We start from the raw sequence: 15,860 nt of genomic DNA, 5'->3' as shown, positions 1-15,860 counted from the left end.
GTGCTGCGCTGCTGTGAGGACGATGAGGCACGTTTTACGAGTAGATTCCTGCCATCCCAGTATTATTCTGCAAGACTGCTGATGACCAATTGTGGGGGCAGCAGCAGTCTGAGCTAATACCTACCCCGCCTATGGGGTATCGCGCATTCTCCAATGTCTGTCTGTTCTGTGTATACCTGACCATTGATCGTGTACTACATTGATCCGTGTATATTAAGTGACTTAAAAAGTGTTTCATGTTCTTGTCTTACAGAAGACACGGTCGTAGCTGTTTCAGTCACGGGTATCCTAAAGGTCTGGATTATAACTGCAGAGGTTCACCGCATGCAGGTAAGGACGGCTAGGTAGACCATGGTGTGCAACCAGAATTGGGGGCAGGAGAAGGACTTCATGCTGTCTGGACACAGTACATTTATTTGATGGCTGTGTCATACACTGAGTGGCCAAAAGTCATGGGAAGGTCCCGGAGGCGCTGTTAGTAGCAGGTCGCCCCTCCATGAGCCCTGATAACTGCGGCAAGACTACGAGGCCTGGACTCCATGAGGTGTTGGAAGAGTTCTGGAGGGATATTGATCCACGCAGTCTCCACTGCAGCCCATAATTGGTCCTGTGACGTTGGTGCTGGGTCCATGGAGCGGACACTGGTATCCACAGCATCCCATAAATGCTCTATGGGGTTAAGGTCGGGCGAGTGGGCAGGCTAATCGAGGGTCGTGAGGTCACTGGTGTGTTCATTAAGCCAGTCCCGTGCCACCAACGAGCGATGACATGTTTCATTGTCCTGTTGGTACACGGCATCCCCATCAGGGAACTCCAACACCAGAAAGGGGTGCAGATAGTTTGCCATAAGTTAGACGTATCGAGCATCGGTCATTGATCCCTTCTCCGGGCAATGGGGCCCAATAGCGACCATGTGACCATGGCCCAGACCAATGCAGAGCCACCTCCCCCCTGGACACATCCCTGTTGGCATGCAGGATCCATGGCTTCATGGTGCATAAGCCACACTCACTCGCACATTGGATCTGTACAGCTGGAGCCGCCATTCATCAGACCGTGCCACATGCCGCCACTGTTCCATGGTCTAATGACGATGGTCGCGGGCCCATGCCAGTCTTCAAGTTCTGTGTTGTGGTGTCAACAAAAGGACACGGGTCGGGCATTGACTGTCGAAGCCTATGCGGTGCAGTTCTCGGTGTACGGTCCTGGTGGAAATGGGGTCCTGGCGCCCCACATTCAAATCGGCAGCATTTTGACCCACAGTAGACCATTGAGAGCCCCGGACGAATCTGCGGACGTGACGTCCGTTCATCAAACACTTGTGGTCGACTGGTGCGGCGGTTTACACGGCTGCCAATGTTGTCTCTGTAATATTGCAGCTCCACCCGAGACACTTGACCTCAGAAACCCAAATTTCCAGGTAATCTCCCAAATGCTGTGCCCCATACGTCTTGCACCAATTATCATCCCACGTTCAAAGTCACTTAACTCGCGACGTGCTGCCATGTTCACAAGACACCTGTCTGCATCAGACTGCTCAGATATCCTGGCGACACTAGCGCCATAGGCCGCATTGCGTCACACTGTTTGAGCGTCATATCTGACACTGGGACACGCCTCGTGACTTTTGGCCACTGAGTGTAAGTGGTGTGTTGGCGCCCTTGTCTTATTGCTTGGTGCACAGTCCATTGCTACATCTCCCTCATTGGGCCTATGGACAGCATTGTGTTTCCTTATAGCGACCCTATATATAGAACACAATGTATATTTCTCATACAGGTTATGGGGTACATAATATTATGTCATATAACTATTTGGCCGTTTGCACCAGCAGGACCCGCACAGTGATCCCTTTCCAGTTTGGAAAACCCGAACCAGAACAGTAGAGTTTTCCCCGGGATTTCTCCAGTCTTTAGTGTCGTATATGCAGAGATGACTTATATCTTGGTTTATTTGCAGGACACAGAGCCGGTGTTTGAAGAGGAATCCAAACCAATTTATTGCCAGAACTGTCAGAGTATTTCCTTCTGTGCATTCACCCAGAGGTCGCTTTTGGTTGTCTGTGCGAAGTATTGGAGGGTAAGAGATGAGTTATTACTGATCATTAGAGACGAGCGAATAGTTTCGAATACCTCGCTCCCATAGGAATGCGGCTGGACACCAAGGGGTTAAGCGCTGGCCACTAACACCTATGGAGCGAGGTTTTCGAATCTACTATTCGAATCAACGTGACTGATAATGAAGAGATGGAGAATGTAATAGTTAAATGCAAGGGAAGGGTTAACATGGCAGTAGATATGCCTGCCCTTCGCTTGCATGGCCCATTGCATATCCATGGTTGCTGCCCTGCTATAGGTGGCGCTAGACACTCAGTTTTCCTTTAAAGGGTTGTGTGACTATGGATGCTTATCCACAAGACAGGAAATAAGTGTCTGCTGCCAGAGATCAGGAGGATGGGGGACTAAAAGTCCACTGAAGACCTCCTTGTAGTTAGAGCGCCAGTGGGCTTCTGTGACCGGCACTCCATTCGCTTCTGTGGGGCTGTGGGTACATTACTGAGGGATCTGGTGATCAGAGATCGAACATTTCTTCCCTGTCCTGTGGCTAAGAAATAAATGTCCATAAAGGACAACCCCTTTAAGGAGAACTAGTTTGCATACCTTTAAATTCCAATATCCCCAGGAGAGTATACATTGCATTAAAAGGGAGAGTGTCACCAGACCTAGCATATCACCCCAGCCCTGCAGATAGATAGGTTACTGTCACCTGAACCAGCATATCACCCCAGCCCTGCAGATAGATAGGTTAGTGTCACCAGACCCAGCATATCACCCCAGCCCTGCAGATAGATAGGTTACTGTCACCAGAACCAGTATATCACCCCAGCCCTGCAGATAGATAGGTTAGTGTCACCAGACCCCAGTATATCACCCCAGCCCTGCAGATAGATAGGTTAGTGTCACCAGACCCAGCATATCACCCCAGCCCTGCAGATAGATAGGTTACTGTCACCAGAACCAGCATATCACCCCAGCCCTGCAGATAGATAGGTTACTGTCACCAGAACCAGTATATCACCCCAGTCCTGTAGATAGATAGGTTACTGTCACCAGAACCAGCATATCACCCCAGCCCTGCAGATAGATAGGTTACTGTCACCAGAACCAGTATATCACCCCAGTCCTGTAGATAGATAGGTTAGTGTCACCAGACCCAGCATATCACCCCAGTCCTGCAGATAGATAGGGTTAGTGTTACCAGAGCCAGCATATCACCCCAGCCCTGCAGATAGATAGGTTAGTGTCACCAGACCCAGCATATCACCCCAGCCCTGCAGATAGATAGGTTAGTGTCACCAGACCCAGCATATCACCCCAGTCCCACAGATAGATAGGTTAGTGTCACCAGACCCCAGTATATCACCCCAGCCCTGCAGATAGATAGGTTAGTGTCACCAGAACCAGCATATCCCCCAGCCCTGCAGATAGATAGGTTAGTGTCACCAGAACTAGCATATCACCCCAGCCCTGCAGATAGATAGGTTATTGTCACCAGAACCAGCATATCGCCCCAGCCCTGCAGATAGATAGGTTAGTGTCACCAGAACCAGCATATCCCCCAGCCCTGCAGATAGATAGGTTAGTGTCACCAGACCCAGCATATCCCCCAGCCCTGCAGATAGATAGGTTAGTGTCACCAGAACCAGCATATCCCCCAGCCCTGCAGATAGATAGGTTAGTGTCACCAGACCCAGCATATCCCCCAGCCCTGCAGATAGATAGGTTAGTGTCACCAGACCCAGGATATCACCCCAGCCCTGCAGATAGATAGGTTACTGTCACCAGACCCAGCATATCACCCCAGCCCTGCAGATAGATAGGTTAGTGTCACCAGAACCAGCATATCACCCCAAACCCTGCAGATAGATAGGTTAGTGTCACCAGAACCAGCATATCACCCCAGCCCTGCAGATAGATAGGTTAGTGTCACCAGAACCAGCATATCACCCCAGCCCTGCAGATAGATAGGTTAGTGTCACCTGAACCAATATATCACCCCAGCCCTGCAGATATATAGGTTAGTGTCACCTGAACCAGCATATCACCCCAGCCCTTCAGATAGATAGGTTAGTGTCACCTGAATCATATAGTGTTTTCCCCTTGTGAATCGATGTCTCCGCATTCTGGATCTCTGCTTGCTGTCAGTGAATGCAATTCAAAGAAATATTTGTTTAGTTGCTGTTCATCTTGTCCAAGTAACACAAATGCACTGCTCCTTAATGGGGTTTTTCCATGATCAATATCCAAGTCCCCCAAAGATAAGGATGACCGCAAATCCCCCTAAGGTCTTCTTGTGAATGGAGTACTGTTCACCAGCACTGCGGTTACTGGGGGAAGGAGCCCATCGATTGGACACTTCACCCCTGTCCAGTGGATAGGATATAAGTGTCCATAATGGCACAACCCCTTTAACGCAGTCATGAAGTGTGCATGTGGAGATCATCATTCGTGAAATCTCAGAAGAAGTTACGGTAGAGGCAGGCATCTATAAAACATGGCTTTCCTACCTGACGTATCCTCGCCCCGCGGGCTTCTTCTTCTTCCAGGTGTTCGATGCGGGGGATTATTCTTTGCTGTGCTCTGTCCCAAGTGAAGAGGGTCAGACATGGACTGGAGGAGACTTCATCGCTGCGGATAAAGTCATCATCTGGACTGAAGATGGGCAGAGCTTCATTTATAAACTTCCAGCCAGGTGGATTTTATGTTCCCTTTACTTTGCAAAAAAAAGAAATCTAAAAGAACATTTGTCAATGGCAGGAAACTAAAGGGGTTTGCTAAGGAGTGCGACAGTAGGTTGATGTCCAACCACTAGGAGCCCCAACATTCATGAGAATGGGGAAGCCTTGCACCCCCTTCATGTAGACATGCCGCTATTCCATTCATTATTATTGGACTAGATGGTTTGCTTGGATATCCTTGGGAGTCCCTTTGAAATGAATAGAGCGGTGACATGATTTTCTGACAGCTACTCCTTTCAGACTGGGAAGCAGTGGGTGTCCCCGTGGTCCGACCCCTACCAATCTGCCACTTATCCCCTATCATGTGCATTGGGCATCCATTTCTGTACTGGGAATAAGCCCTTTATACAAATCAATCCAATGCACTATTCCATTCATCTCATTGAACACATTGAAGGGGTTTTCTATATTAATTGGATAGGTCATCAATATGTGATTGGTGGGTTTCCAATTCCTGGGACCTCCACTGATCAGCTGGTGGAAGAGGATGCCGTGTCTACAATGCTGTATATAGTGGCTATACTTTGTGTTGTAGCTCAGCCTCATTCACTTGAGTGGGACTGATTTGCTGCGGTACCACGTGACCAATGAACATGACGTTAGTGCCGCAGCCTCTTCTAATAGCTGATTGGAAGGGGTCTAGAGTTTTGGACCCCCCACCAATCACATATTGATGACCTATGCTAAAGATAAGTGACCAATATTTAAAGGGATCCTTTCATTGGATACCCTTTTTTTTCTGACTAACATGTAGGAATAGCCTTAAAGGGGCTCTATCAGCAAAACCTAAAAAAGAATGATCTACTTACGCATCGTGCACGCTGGGCGGGCATTCAGGGTGTGTCTTCTTCTTCATCCACGCCTCCTCTTCCTCCGATGTCCTCCGGTCCTGTCCTCCTCCGGCGCTCGCTAACTGACATTGATAAAACAAAATGGCCTGGGTGCATGCGCAGTAGCCGTAGTAGAAGCCGCATGCTACTGCGCATGCGCCCAGGCCATTTTTTTTTTTTTATCAATGTCAGTTCGCGAGCGCCGGAGGAAGACGGGACCTGAGGACATCAGAGGAAGAGGAGGCGTGGATGAAGAAGACGGCGCACCCTGAATGCCCGCCCAGCGTGCACGATGCGTAAGTAGATCACATTCTTTTTTAAGGTTTTATTTTAAAACTGGGGGGTAGTTTAATATAACATTTACGGTGCCTGAATAGCCTTTTTAAAGGCTTTTCACGCATATGTGGGGCTCTATCAGCATGATTTTGCTGATAGAGCCCCTTTAAGAAAGGCTATTCTTCTCCTACCTTTAGATGTCTTCTCTGCGCCGTCGTTCAATAGAAATCCGGGTTTTCTTCGGTATGCAAATTAGTTATCTCGCAGGACTGAGGGCGTCCCCAATGCTGCGAGAGAACTTTCCAGCAACGCCTCCATTTTCGTCAGGAACGCCCTCTCCCTGTGTCTAGTTCCATTCTGGGTTTCAATCTTCTAGGCCTCGGGCAGAGCCGACTGCGCATGCCCGGGCCACAAGAAAATGGCCGCTTACATCAGCTTTACTGTGTAAGCGGCCATTTTCTTGTGGCCCAGGCATGCGCAGTCGGCTCGGCCCAAGGCCTAGACGATTGAAAGCCAGGACGAAAGAAGACACAGGGAGAGGGCGTTCCTGACGAAAATGGAGGTGGCGCTGGAGAGATCTTTCGCAGCATTGGAGACGCCCCCAGTGCTGTTTGAGTGTTGAGGACCGCCCCCAGTGCTGCAAGAGAACTCATTTGCATACCGAAGAAAACATGGATTTCTACTGAATGGCGGCGCGGAGAAGACATCTAAAGGTAGGAGAAGAATAGCCTTTCTTAAGGCTATTCCTACATGTTAGTCAGAAAATAAGGGTTTCCAATGATAGGATCCCTTTAAGTCCCAGAAAACCATTTCAAGAGTTTTCTGAAAATGTATCCTTCTAATAAAGGGTATATTCACATGAGCAATGTGTTTGCTGCCTATTGTAAAGGGCCCTGCTACCAAATAAAAATGGTCAGAGGACCAAGTGATCGGATGATGCAGCCCTGGGGCATCCTTTAGGCTATTATTCCCATCAGCAGAGTATAGACTACCATTACATATGTCTCTACATACTTCTGCTTTGTGCCATAGAACGTATAACTATATAGAGTAGAGGCAGCTATATACTCTTCTCTTATAACTTGTATTTGTACTTTACAGCTGTATCCCAGCCAGCGATTCCTTCCGTATTGATGTTGGGAAAGCCGTGGAGAACTCCATCCCCCCCTTGTTATACAGCGTCATGCCAAAAGAGGACAAGAAGGTACTTGTTGCTGTGTGACCTCCTTACTGACTGTCGCCATATTTGATTTATTATTATTTACATCCATCTTCCATATAGTGCACTGTTTTGGTAACATTCTGGCATTCATAGGAAAGCATATATGCCCTCTACATGCCGAAAAGAAGCAAAGCTGGGGAGTTGTGGGTTGTTGGGCGCAGTGTCCAGATCCTCTGCCGTAGGGCTCACATTGTCACTAAGGGCACCCCGGTCTCTGCTTTCAGGTTTCCGTCTTCTGCCCGAGAAACTAGACAGGGGACGGAAACCCAGCAGTCACTTGTCAAACCCATTCATTTGAATGGGTTTGCAAAGTGTCCGCCCGTGAGCGTCTTCTGCCTCTACGCGGCGAATCCGGATTATTTAACCGGACACAAAGTCGGACATGCAGGACTTTGTGTCCGGTTAAAAAAAAACAAAATGTATCGCTGCAGAGGCCAGAAGACTTTCACCAGCGGACACTGACTGCCAGGTTTCCATCTGTCGGCGGAATACGGAAACCCACAAGGCGGAGACCCAGGCGCAGATGTGAACCCGCCCTTAAAGGGATTGCGCAAGAAGTGCAGAACTGGAGCAAGAGGCTGGGGAAAGTGATAAATTTTTTTTTAAAAAAACCATCATATTTGCCGGTCTCTGACATTTCGGTTTGTTCTGGAAGGTCAAAACGGTGGCCTCAGTAGTCAATGGAAAAGACCCGACTACTCGCCTATGTCACTGATGATGTCCTAGGTCCTTTCCTGTGATTGCTAAGACCACCGATCCAGCGACTGAGGATGTCGGAGATCTGATGAATTTCCCAGTATATCTTTATAGCAGTTAGCGCATAGGCATAGTATGGACATAGCATTAATGGGGTTTTCTGGTAATTACATATTGATGACCTGTAGAGGGCAGCCTGAACCAATGATGAGACAGGGGTGTGTCTTAGACCACCACAGACTCCCCGTAGACACTGTAGCTGAAGTGTAGTCACCTATCACAGCTCCTCCAATGGAGCTGAGGTGAAGTGCAAGATCTGAGTAGAGTTAATGGCAGGTAAGTACTGCAGGTGCTCTTTAATTCACATTGTTACTATTAATCTTACTGTATAGGGGGCCACACGGTGGCTCAGTGGTTAGCACTGCAGCCTTGCAGCGCTGGAGTCCTGGTGTTCAAATCCCGCCATGGGCAAAAAAACATCTGCAAGGAGTTTGTATGTTCTCCCCGTGTTTGCATGGATTTCCATCCCATATTCCAAAAAAAGACATACTGATAGGGAAAAATGTACATTGTGAGCTCTATGTGGGGCTCACAATCTACATTAAAAAAAAAAAAATAAAAATCTTACTGTATAGCAGGTTTGTACCATACATATTAGGTTGAGCATTGTCCGTTGTGTTGTGTTGGGATTTATTACTTATTATTGTGGTGTAAGCAGGCTCTGGAGAGGTTTGACTTGGAAGCGGTTGTGGATCTTCCAGAATGTGATCACATCACAGATCCGGGAAAAGTCTTAGAATTGTACACCCCAAGGACTTTACTCCACATTGCTTCTGCCGAGCCTCATGTAAGAGTTGTAGTGTGCTGTGTGGCACAGAGGGTGGATATGGCTGTGTGGTGTGCCGTGGTGTTCAATATGGCATGGTGTGTAGGCTTTCCAAGGGTTGCATGCACTATAGAACTTTCTACACTTTTCTATCACTGCCGCACCAGGGAACTGCTCATACTTTGCATGCTTAAAATTTTATTTTACTGACCGAAAACATCTAAAATGAATAAATGAATCGCTTTTGCAAAAGATCCTTAAAGGGATCCTATCATTGCATACCCGTTTTTTTCTCGCTAACACGTAGGAATAGCCTTAAGAAAGGCTATTGTTCTCCTACCTTTAGATGTCTTCTCCGCGCTGCTGTTCAGTAGAAATCCGGGTTTTCTTGGTATGCAAATGAGTTTTCTCGCAGTACTGGGGGCGGTCCCCAGTGCTCAAATAGCATTGGGGGCGTCCCCAGTGCTGCGAGAGAAATCTCCAGCGACGCCTCCATCTTCTTCTGGAACGGCCTCTCCCCACGTCTTCTTCCATCCTGGGTTTCAATCTTCTAGGCCTCGGGCAGAGCCAACAGGACATGCCCGGGCCACAAGAAAATGTCCTCTTACACAATTTTATTGTGTAAGAAAGTGGCCGCTGACACCAGCTTTTTGTGTAATGGACCACAAGAAAATGTCTGCTTACACCAGCTTACTGTAAGCGGCCATTTTCTTGTAGCCCGGGCTTGCATAGTCAGCTCTGTCCAAGACCTAGAAGATTGAAAACCTAGGATGGAAGAAGATGCAGGGAGAGGGCGTTCCAGAAGGAGATGGAGGCGGCGCTGGAGAATTCTCTCGCAGCATTGGGGACGCCCCCAGTGCTGTTTGAGCGCTGAGGATCGCCCCCAGTGCTGCAAGATAACTCATTTGCATACTGAAGAAAACCCAGATTTCTACTGAACGGCAGCGCAGAGAAGACCTCTAAAGGTAGGAGAAGAATAGCCTTTCTTCAGACTATTCCTACGTGTTAGTCAGAAAAAAAAGGGTATCCAATGATAGGATCCCTTTAATAAGGTCTATTGTGCCTATTGATTTGTGTCTACAGCTGCTATGCAGAGAAACTGTCTCAATGGTAACAGACTACAAGCAAACCCAGTGTACTCCTGCAATCTCATACGTTCTTCCAATTTGTGCTAGCATACATTGCGTTGGATAGCCAGAAGTATAGGACAGATAATGGGTTATATGATTGCAATGTCCGACTACACAGATTATACGTCGTCTAATACCATTGTGGGGAAGGTAGATCGGTAGCAGCACTGGTGCGGACCCAACCAGGCAGAGACAGGGACAGAAAATTTGTAGCCAACAGATTTATTTAGAAAGTAAATAAACCTTCACTCCGGGCACAAAATGAGCAAAATAAAATACAGCCTTAATTTCAGGCAAAAGAATGTCAAACAAAACCCTGCTCGTCCGAGCACTAACTAAACTAAAAGTACTAACTATACGTGTGGCTTAGCAAAAAGAGCACAATATCGTCTCAGACAGACCCAGGCGCCTCCTCTCGCTCCCAGGATCTGCCCTGAAGTGCAGGTTCAGCAGCCTTTTATGGCCCAGTAATGAGCCCAGGACCGATAACTGGGCTGAGGCCTACTCAACACCTGCACTGGACCACACATAAGTCATCCATAAATAACAGATTCAGCAGAAAGTAAGAACCCTTACGCCCCCATCCTCCCGCAGCAGTGGTATATACGTACTGTACCCGGCCGTATACATAAATGCTATGTTGTGAATGCACAGCTGGAGGCCGCGATAATAATCCATTGTCGCATTGTCTATATTTGTATTGTCTATAGCGTCTTTGTTTATAAGTATAGGAACCCGCTCTGTGTCTTTATTAAGTTTAGACGGTGGTCGCTGTGACGCGGGGGGTCTTTATACCAGGCCTCCTATCCCTTCTGTTGCCGTGTGACAAATATACACCATTGATTACTAAGTTGACGTCTTCATTACAACGCCAGGCAGCCGCGCCGCTCAGGCGACCATCTTAAATGCCAGACAATTTTATGTGAAAACACTTAATTGCGGCGATTCGGATCTCTCCTGCCTCTTTTGTTTCCAGCTTGTTTTCGCTTTTTTCTTAACAATACGCAATTATTGCACGACGCGCTTCGTTCCCATTGTCTCTGCCGTAATGACTTTAGTAGGCGATTTGCAAATTTTTTTTTATTCGCTCTATTGTTCATAAAGAAAATTTAGATAATGGAAAGAAATAGCGGAAACCATTGTCGGGTGAAACAATGCGGGAGGACGTCAAAGGAAGGGACAGACAATACCGTCGGGGAACAGCAGGGGGCAGTAGCACAGCCAGGTATTCATCGTCTCAAGACGGAGCGTTGGGCTGATGGTAAGAGGTGTCGTCCTGTCCTATCAAGAGGAGTTAAAGATGAAAAATTTAGAAGAAATTGACTGAAAAATTTGTCGGGGATTATCCAAAAGTTTGGGAAAACGTTCTCTTGCTCCCTATTAGTCCCTTTTTTTCCCTAGATGGACCGACATCATCCTTAGGGATTACCTAGTGACCTGATCTGGGATTAAAGCCAAAACCGAATATCTCCTCTAAAAGGAACTGAAACAGTTGTCGGCCAATGGGCCTCTATTCCTTTTGGAGGAGATGTTCTGTTCTGGCTTTAATCCCAGATCAGGTCACTAGGTTTCTTAGAAAATCAGGCCAGAAGGTGGCGCTAGAGCAAGTTTATTTTCCGCAGTTAGGGGCGGAGAGTAAAGCCCCAACCGATGAAGAAATGCCCCTAATGCATAAGAGTCAAATCCTGAGTTGCAATGCAGAATAACAAAGGCATCATTGGAAAGTGTAGAAGCCGTCTGACTGTGACTAGTTTATAGTAGATTCTGATTTTCCTGCTGACAAACTCGCCTTAAATGTTTGTGTAAACTTTACCTTAAAGGGGTTGTCCAGGCTAAGGTAGTTAAAAAAAAACAAAATAAAAAAACAAACAAACAACAACTCACCTGTCCCCTGTCCCTGGTGCTCTGATGTTTCCCAACATGGTTGGGTCCTGTTGCTCAGACGTCCCATGTCTCTTTCCTGGGACCGCTGATTGGGCCTTTACAAGGGTCTAGTCCGGCGACTGTCGGTGATGGCCCTTACAAAGGACCAGTTCGGCGACTGTCAGTGACGGCCCATACAAAGGTCCAGTCCGGCGACTGTCGGTGACGGCCCTTACCTTGGACAAATAGGTTTTCTGAGACTAAGATATTGATGACTTCTCTTTGGCATGGGTCATCGATAGGTCATCTGACACCCAGAACCTCCACAGATCAGTTGGTTGAGCAGGCTGCACAGTGCCCCATGTAGGGGCCGTGATTTTTATTGCAGCTCAGCCCTATCCACTAAGCAGCTATTGTACCATGTTGAAATTCCTGCTGGGTTTGCTGTCTTCCTGTATAAACGTTCATACATGGTGTCCTATTAGATTCTCTGTTGATACTAGACCCATTATGGCTGCAACACATTTTACATTTGTCTCTGAGACAGTGAGCAGTCTGACTTTACTGGTTTACTTACGTGTCATTCTGCCAGCAGTAACTGTAAAATAGCAAACAAACAGCTAAGAATAGCCCAAGCGATCACACTATAGAAGATTCAGAAACACTGGGCTGTAAATAGCAGGAATGATGTGTCCTGCAGACATAATATGAGAAAGGAGCACACTATGAACACAGCCTGGAAAGCTGCTTGCTGTGTTTAAATAAAATCCAACATCTAAAACTGCACCAGCAGCCAGAAGTAGATACAAGTACATAGACTTTTCTTACGTTGTAAGCTGTGAGATGTGCAGAATGTTCTGTCCAGCGCACAAAGCAAGAAGTTTGCGGATGTGCGTTGAAGAAAGCGACCCCTCCCCTCTTCATTCACTGTATGAAGACAGAACAGACTTTACCCCTCCACTTACTGTGAACCTTGATGTCTCTATGGACATGATGTCCCTAGTAACAGGGTGTGAACTGCAAGTTAGCTAGAAGGGAGACACCTAGGGGTGAAAGGATTTTCAGGGCAAAAGAAGACACATTTTTGATTAAAGTACATTACAGATTGGTCCAGTATTACCTGCTCTATGAAATAAGACTTAAGCCTCATGCACACGATCACGATTGTATCTGGAATTGTGGATACAATTATGGGCTCATACATTGCAATGGGTCAATACACACAGCTGTAGTTTTACCGACCGTGTCTACGGGGCCTTTACCTGTCCGCATCTGTGGCATGGCCCATTTAGTAGGATGGATGGGTCCGTGAAATCCACAGATGGATACTGATCTGAGTGTTATCCATGCCGTACAATCGTGTGCATGAAGCCTAAGTTGTCTGAAACGCCAGTGACCATTGAAGGAGCTGTCTGTGGGGACATCTGGCTATGTGGTCCGTTGCGAATGTACGACCCTTAGCACTGCAGATGGGTTCTTAAAGGATAGATGCTAGCATGTAGTGGTATCTGTAGCTTGGACCTAGAACCGGGCGATTCATCGCATAATAACCCAACATAAACCAGGAAAACTGATATAATGAGTGGAGGCCCAGGATAGGTCATCAAACATGAAAAAACAGGGTTACTCACCTCACCTGGGCTCGGGCGTGACTCCTTTCTGTCTCTGAGGCTTCTAGCTCACAACATGGGACATTGCTGCGTTCATCTCTATGTGTCACGATGCCACGGGGCGATGAGGCCCAATCAGCCCTAAGTGCCATAGACATCAGGGAGTCGCGCCGGAGCCCAGGAGAGGCGAGTAACACTGTTTTTTTTTTTTTTTTTTTTTTTTTTTTTTATATTTGATCGCCTCCCCTGAGTATAATATCAGTTTGGGTTCAGCTGCGTTCAGTCTGACAAAACCCCCAGGCGAACTCCTCGAGCCGAATTTTGCAGGTTTCGACAAACATTTAATCGTATTGTAAAGGCATTGTGTGGTTTAAAAGGATCGTGACCTAAACCTCATTGATCGATGTAAAACGCCCGATTAATGGCAATTTTGATTTAATTCGGTTCATGATCGAAACTCTACAACAGCACACGCTTGTGATGCCTTTAGACCGCACTGTTAACACTCCCAGAGCTGAGGCAGCGCCACCTACTGGATCCAGACTAGAGAGAAGCATTCTTACTATAAATCAGTATACAGAGTGCTCCACCTGGTGGTGAAAGCAAATAGCCAGAATTTAAAACTGATACTGAGCAGGAGATTTAGGATATCCAGTCCTGCTCCTATGAAGATGTGATATACGGTAACGTGCACCATATATTTATAAGAATCCAGTGATATAGGGCAGCCGACCATTCACATTCATTCTAAGCTTGCTGATGTGACACTTTCACGCTTGATGTAGACTGAAAGCAATGAAGGGTCACACAAGCTAATGGTCCTGTGTGCGCTGCGAGTTACTTACAGGATCCCCGCTATTTATATTTTCCATTGTTTAAGCTCGGAGTTGCTTGAAAGCACAAAGTATTGATCCCGCTGTCTCCAGTGCACGGTCTGTACCGGCAGCCATGGCGCAGACCGCGCCGATCACTCTCCGTTGTTATTATTGCTACTTACTTTGCCACCTCTCTCTCCTGCAGCTACTAATCTGCCCTCCGGTGACAAGGTTCTTCTACGGACGCCGAATCGCGTTCCATAAACTTCTAATCCAGGGCGACTCTTCAGGGAGACTCAGTATCTGGAGCGTCCCCGATGATCTGGAGCAGCAAGACAACACCGAAGGTGAAGGATTAAGCCGACAAGATCATTTGTCTCACTGTCAGCGTCGTACATCTCCGAGATATCACTGATGTGCGCAAAATAGTTAAAGGGTCTTCCGAGAGCGAACAAAATGGAAGTCGCTGCAGGAAATAACAAGTATCACCTGCCTGTAGTCCCTGCAGATCCTGCGCCTATGCTTTGGTATATCGTGCCGTCCATCCATGTGACCACTGAGGAAGCTCGGTCACTTGGGTGTATGGCGGGGGCAGCAACCTCCAGCACACCAGCTGTTATAGAACTACAATTCCCAGCATGCTCCATTTATTGTTATGGGAGTTCTGAGAACATCTGAGCAAGTGTGCATGCTGGGATTTGTAGTTTCTCAAAAGCTGCAGTACTGAAGGTTGCTAACTCCTGGTGTATGATCACCCCTGGCATAAGCACCAGAGCTTTGGCATTGGACCAACTTTATTATAAGGCTGCAACAACAAAAAAGGTGCGTTTCTGCAACATAGAGCCTTATCCGAAAGGGTTTTTTTTGGTCCCCAATAGTGTTTTTTGTAGCCACAGTCTGTAACTAATCTGTAGGGATCTGACACCTGGACCCCTTATTGATCAGCTGGTCCAGTTACCTATTCTACTACTACAGACAGGGTCAGAAGCAGCTTTACTCCTGTTCAGGTAATAGGTGCAGAGCTGCAGTACACCTGCACCACCACTGTAGAATAGATGGAGCTGCTGCGCTCTATCTATGACTTGAACAAGAGTAGAGAAGCCTTAGTCCCTCTTTGCAGCAGTAACCTCCTGCACGCGGAGACAGTTGGAACAGCTTATTGATGCGGGGTCCGGGTGTCAGACCCAGGGTTGTAACTACTGGGGTAGCAGCTGCCACAGGGACCGGGACATTAAGTGGCCCAGTGACAGCCGTTACTGCTGTGTTTTTTTTTTTTTTTTTTTTCCTTTTTAATAGGCCGTTACTCAAGCCGGTAACGGGCCCCATTTATTTACCTCTCCAGGTTCCGGTCAGGCTTCGGGCCTACTATTGTGACATCCCTGACATCACATGACCGGGGCCTGCATCCATATGCGTCTTGACACAGGCCCGGGTCATGTGACGTCCCGTACGTCATTGAATACTGTGTGTAGGGGCCACTATCAGGCATAATACTGTGTGCAGGGACCACTATGGGGCATAATATTGTGTGCAGGGCCATTATGGGGAATAATACTGTGTGCAGGGGCCACTATGGGGCATAATACTGTGTACAGGGCCATTATGGGGAATAATACTGTGTGCAGGGACCACTATGAGGCATAATACTGTGTGCAGGGGCCACTATGGGGTATAATAGTGTGTGCAGGGGCCACTATGGGGCATAATACTGTGTGCAGGGGCCACTATGGGGCATAATACCGTGTGCAGGGGCCACCATGGGGCATAATACTGTGTGCAGGGGCCACTATGGGG

The 15,860-nt window shown here is 47.4% G+C and overlaps 1 protein-coding gene across 4 annotated transcripts in view; it reads left to right on the top strand.

Annotated features, from left to right (window-relative positions):
- The window catches only part of WDR7 (WD repeat domain 7), a 237,946-nt gene that overhangs the window by 6,869 nt on the left and 215,217 nt on the right, over positions 1–15,860 (top strand). For 2 of the 4 annotated variants that reach the window (XM_075268308.1, XM_075268298.1), the window contains exons 5-10: positions 254–330; positions 1,960–2,079; positions 4,607–4,752; positions 7,006–7,108; positions 8,541–8,669; positions 14,272–14,413. In XM_075268308.1, coding sequence (XP_075124409.1) covers positions 254–330; positions 1,960–2,079; positions 4,607–4,752; positions 7,006–7,108; positions 8,541–8,669; positions 14,272–14,413 — 717 coding nt within the window. The remainder of the gene's footprint in view (positions 1–253; positions 331–1,959; positions 2,080–4,606; positions 4,753–7,005; positions 7,109–8,540; positions 8,670–14,271; positions 14,414–15,860) is intronic. The other 2 variants (XM_075268327.1, XM_075268317.1) reach the window with 1 other exon arrangement.

The sequence above is a fragment of the Leptodactylus fuscus genome, chromosome 1 (genome assembly GCF_031893055.1).
Source record: "Leptodactylus fuscus isolate aLepFus1 chromosome 1, aLepFus1.hap2, whole genome shotgun sequence".
Lineage (NCBI taxonomy): Eukaryota > Metazoa > Chordata > Amphibia > Anura > Leptodactylidae > Leptodactylus > Leptodactylus fuscus.
Note: the sequence above shows the minus strand (reverse complement) of the source record. Positions and strands in the feature narration are given on the sequence as shown.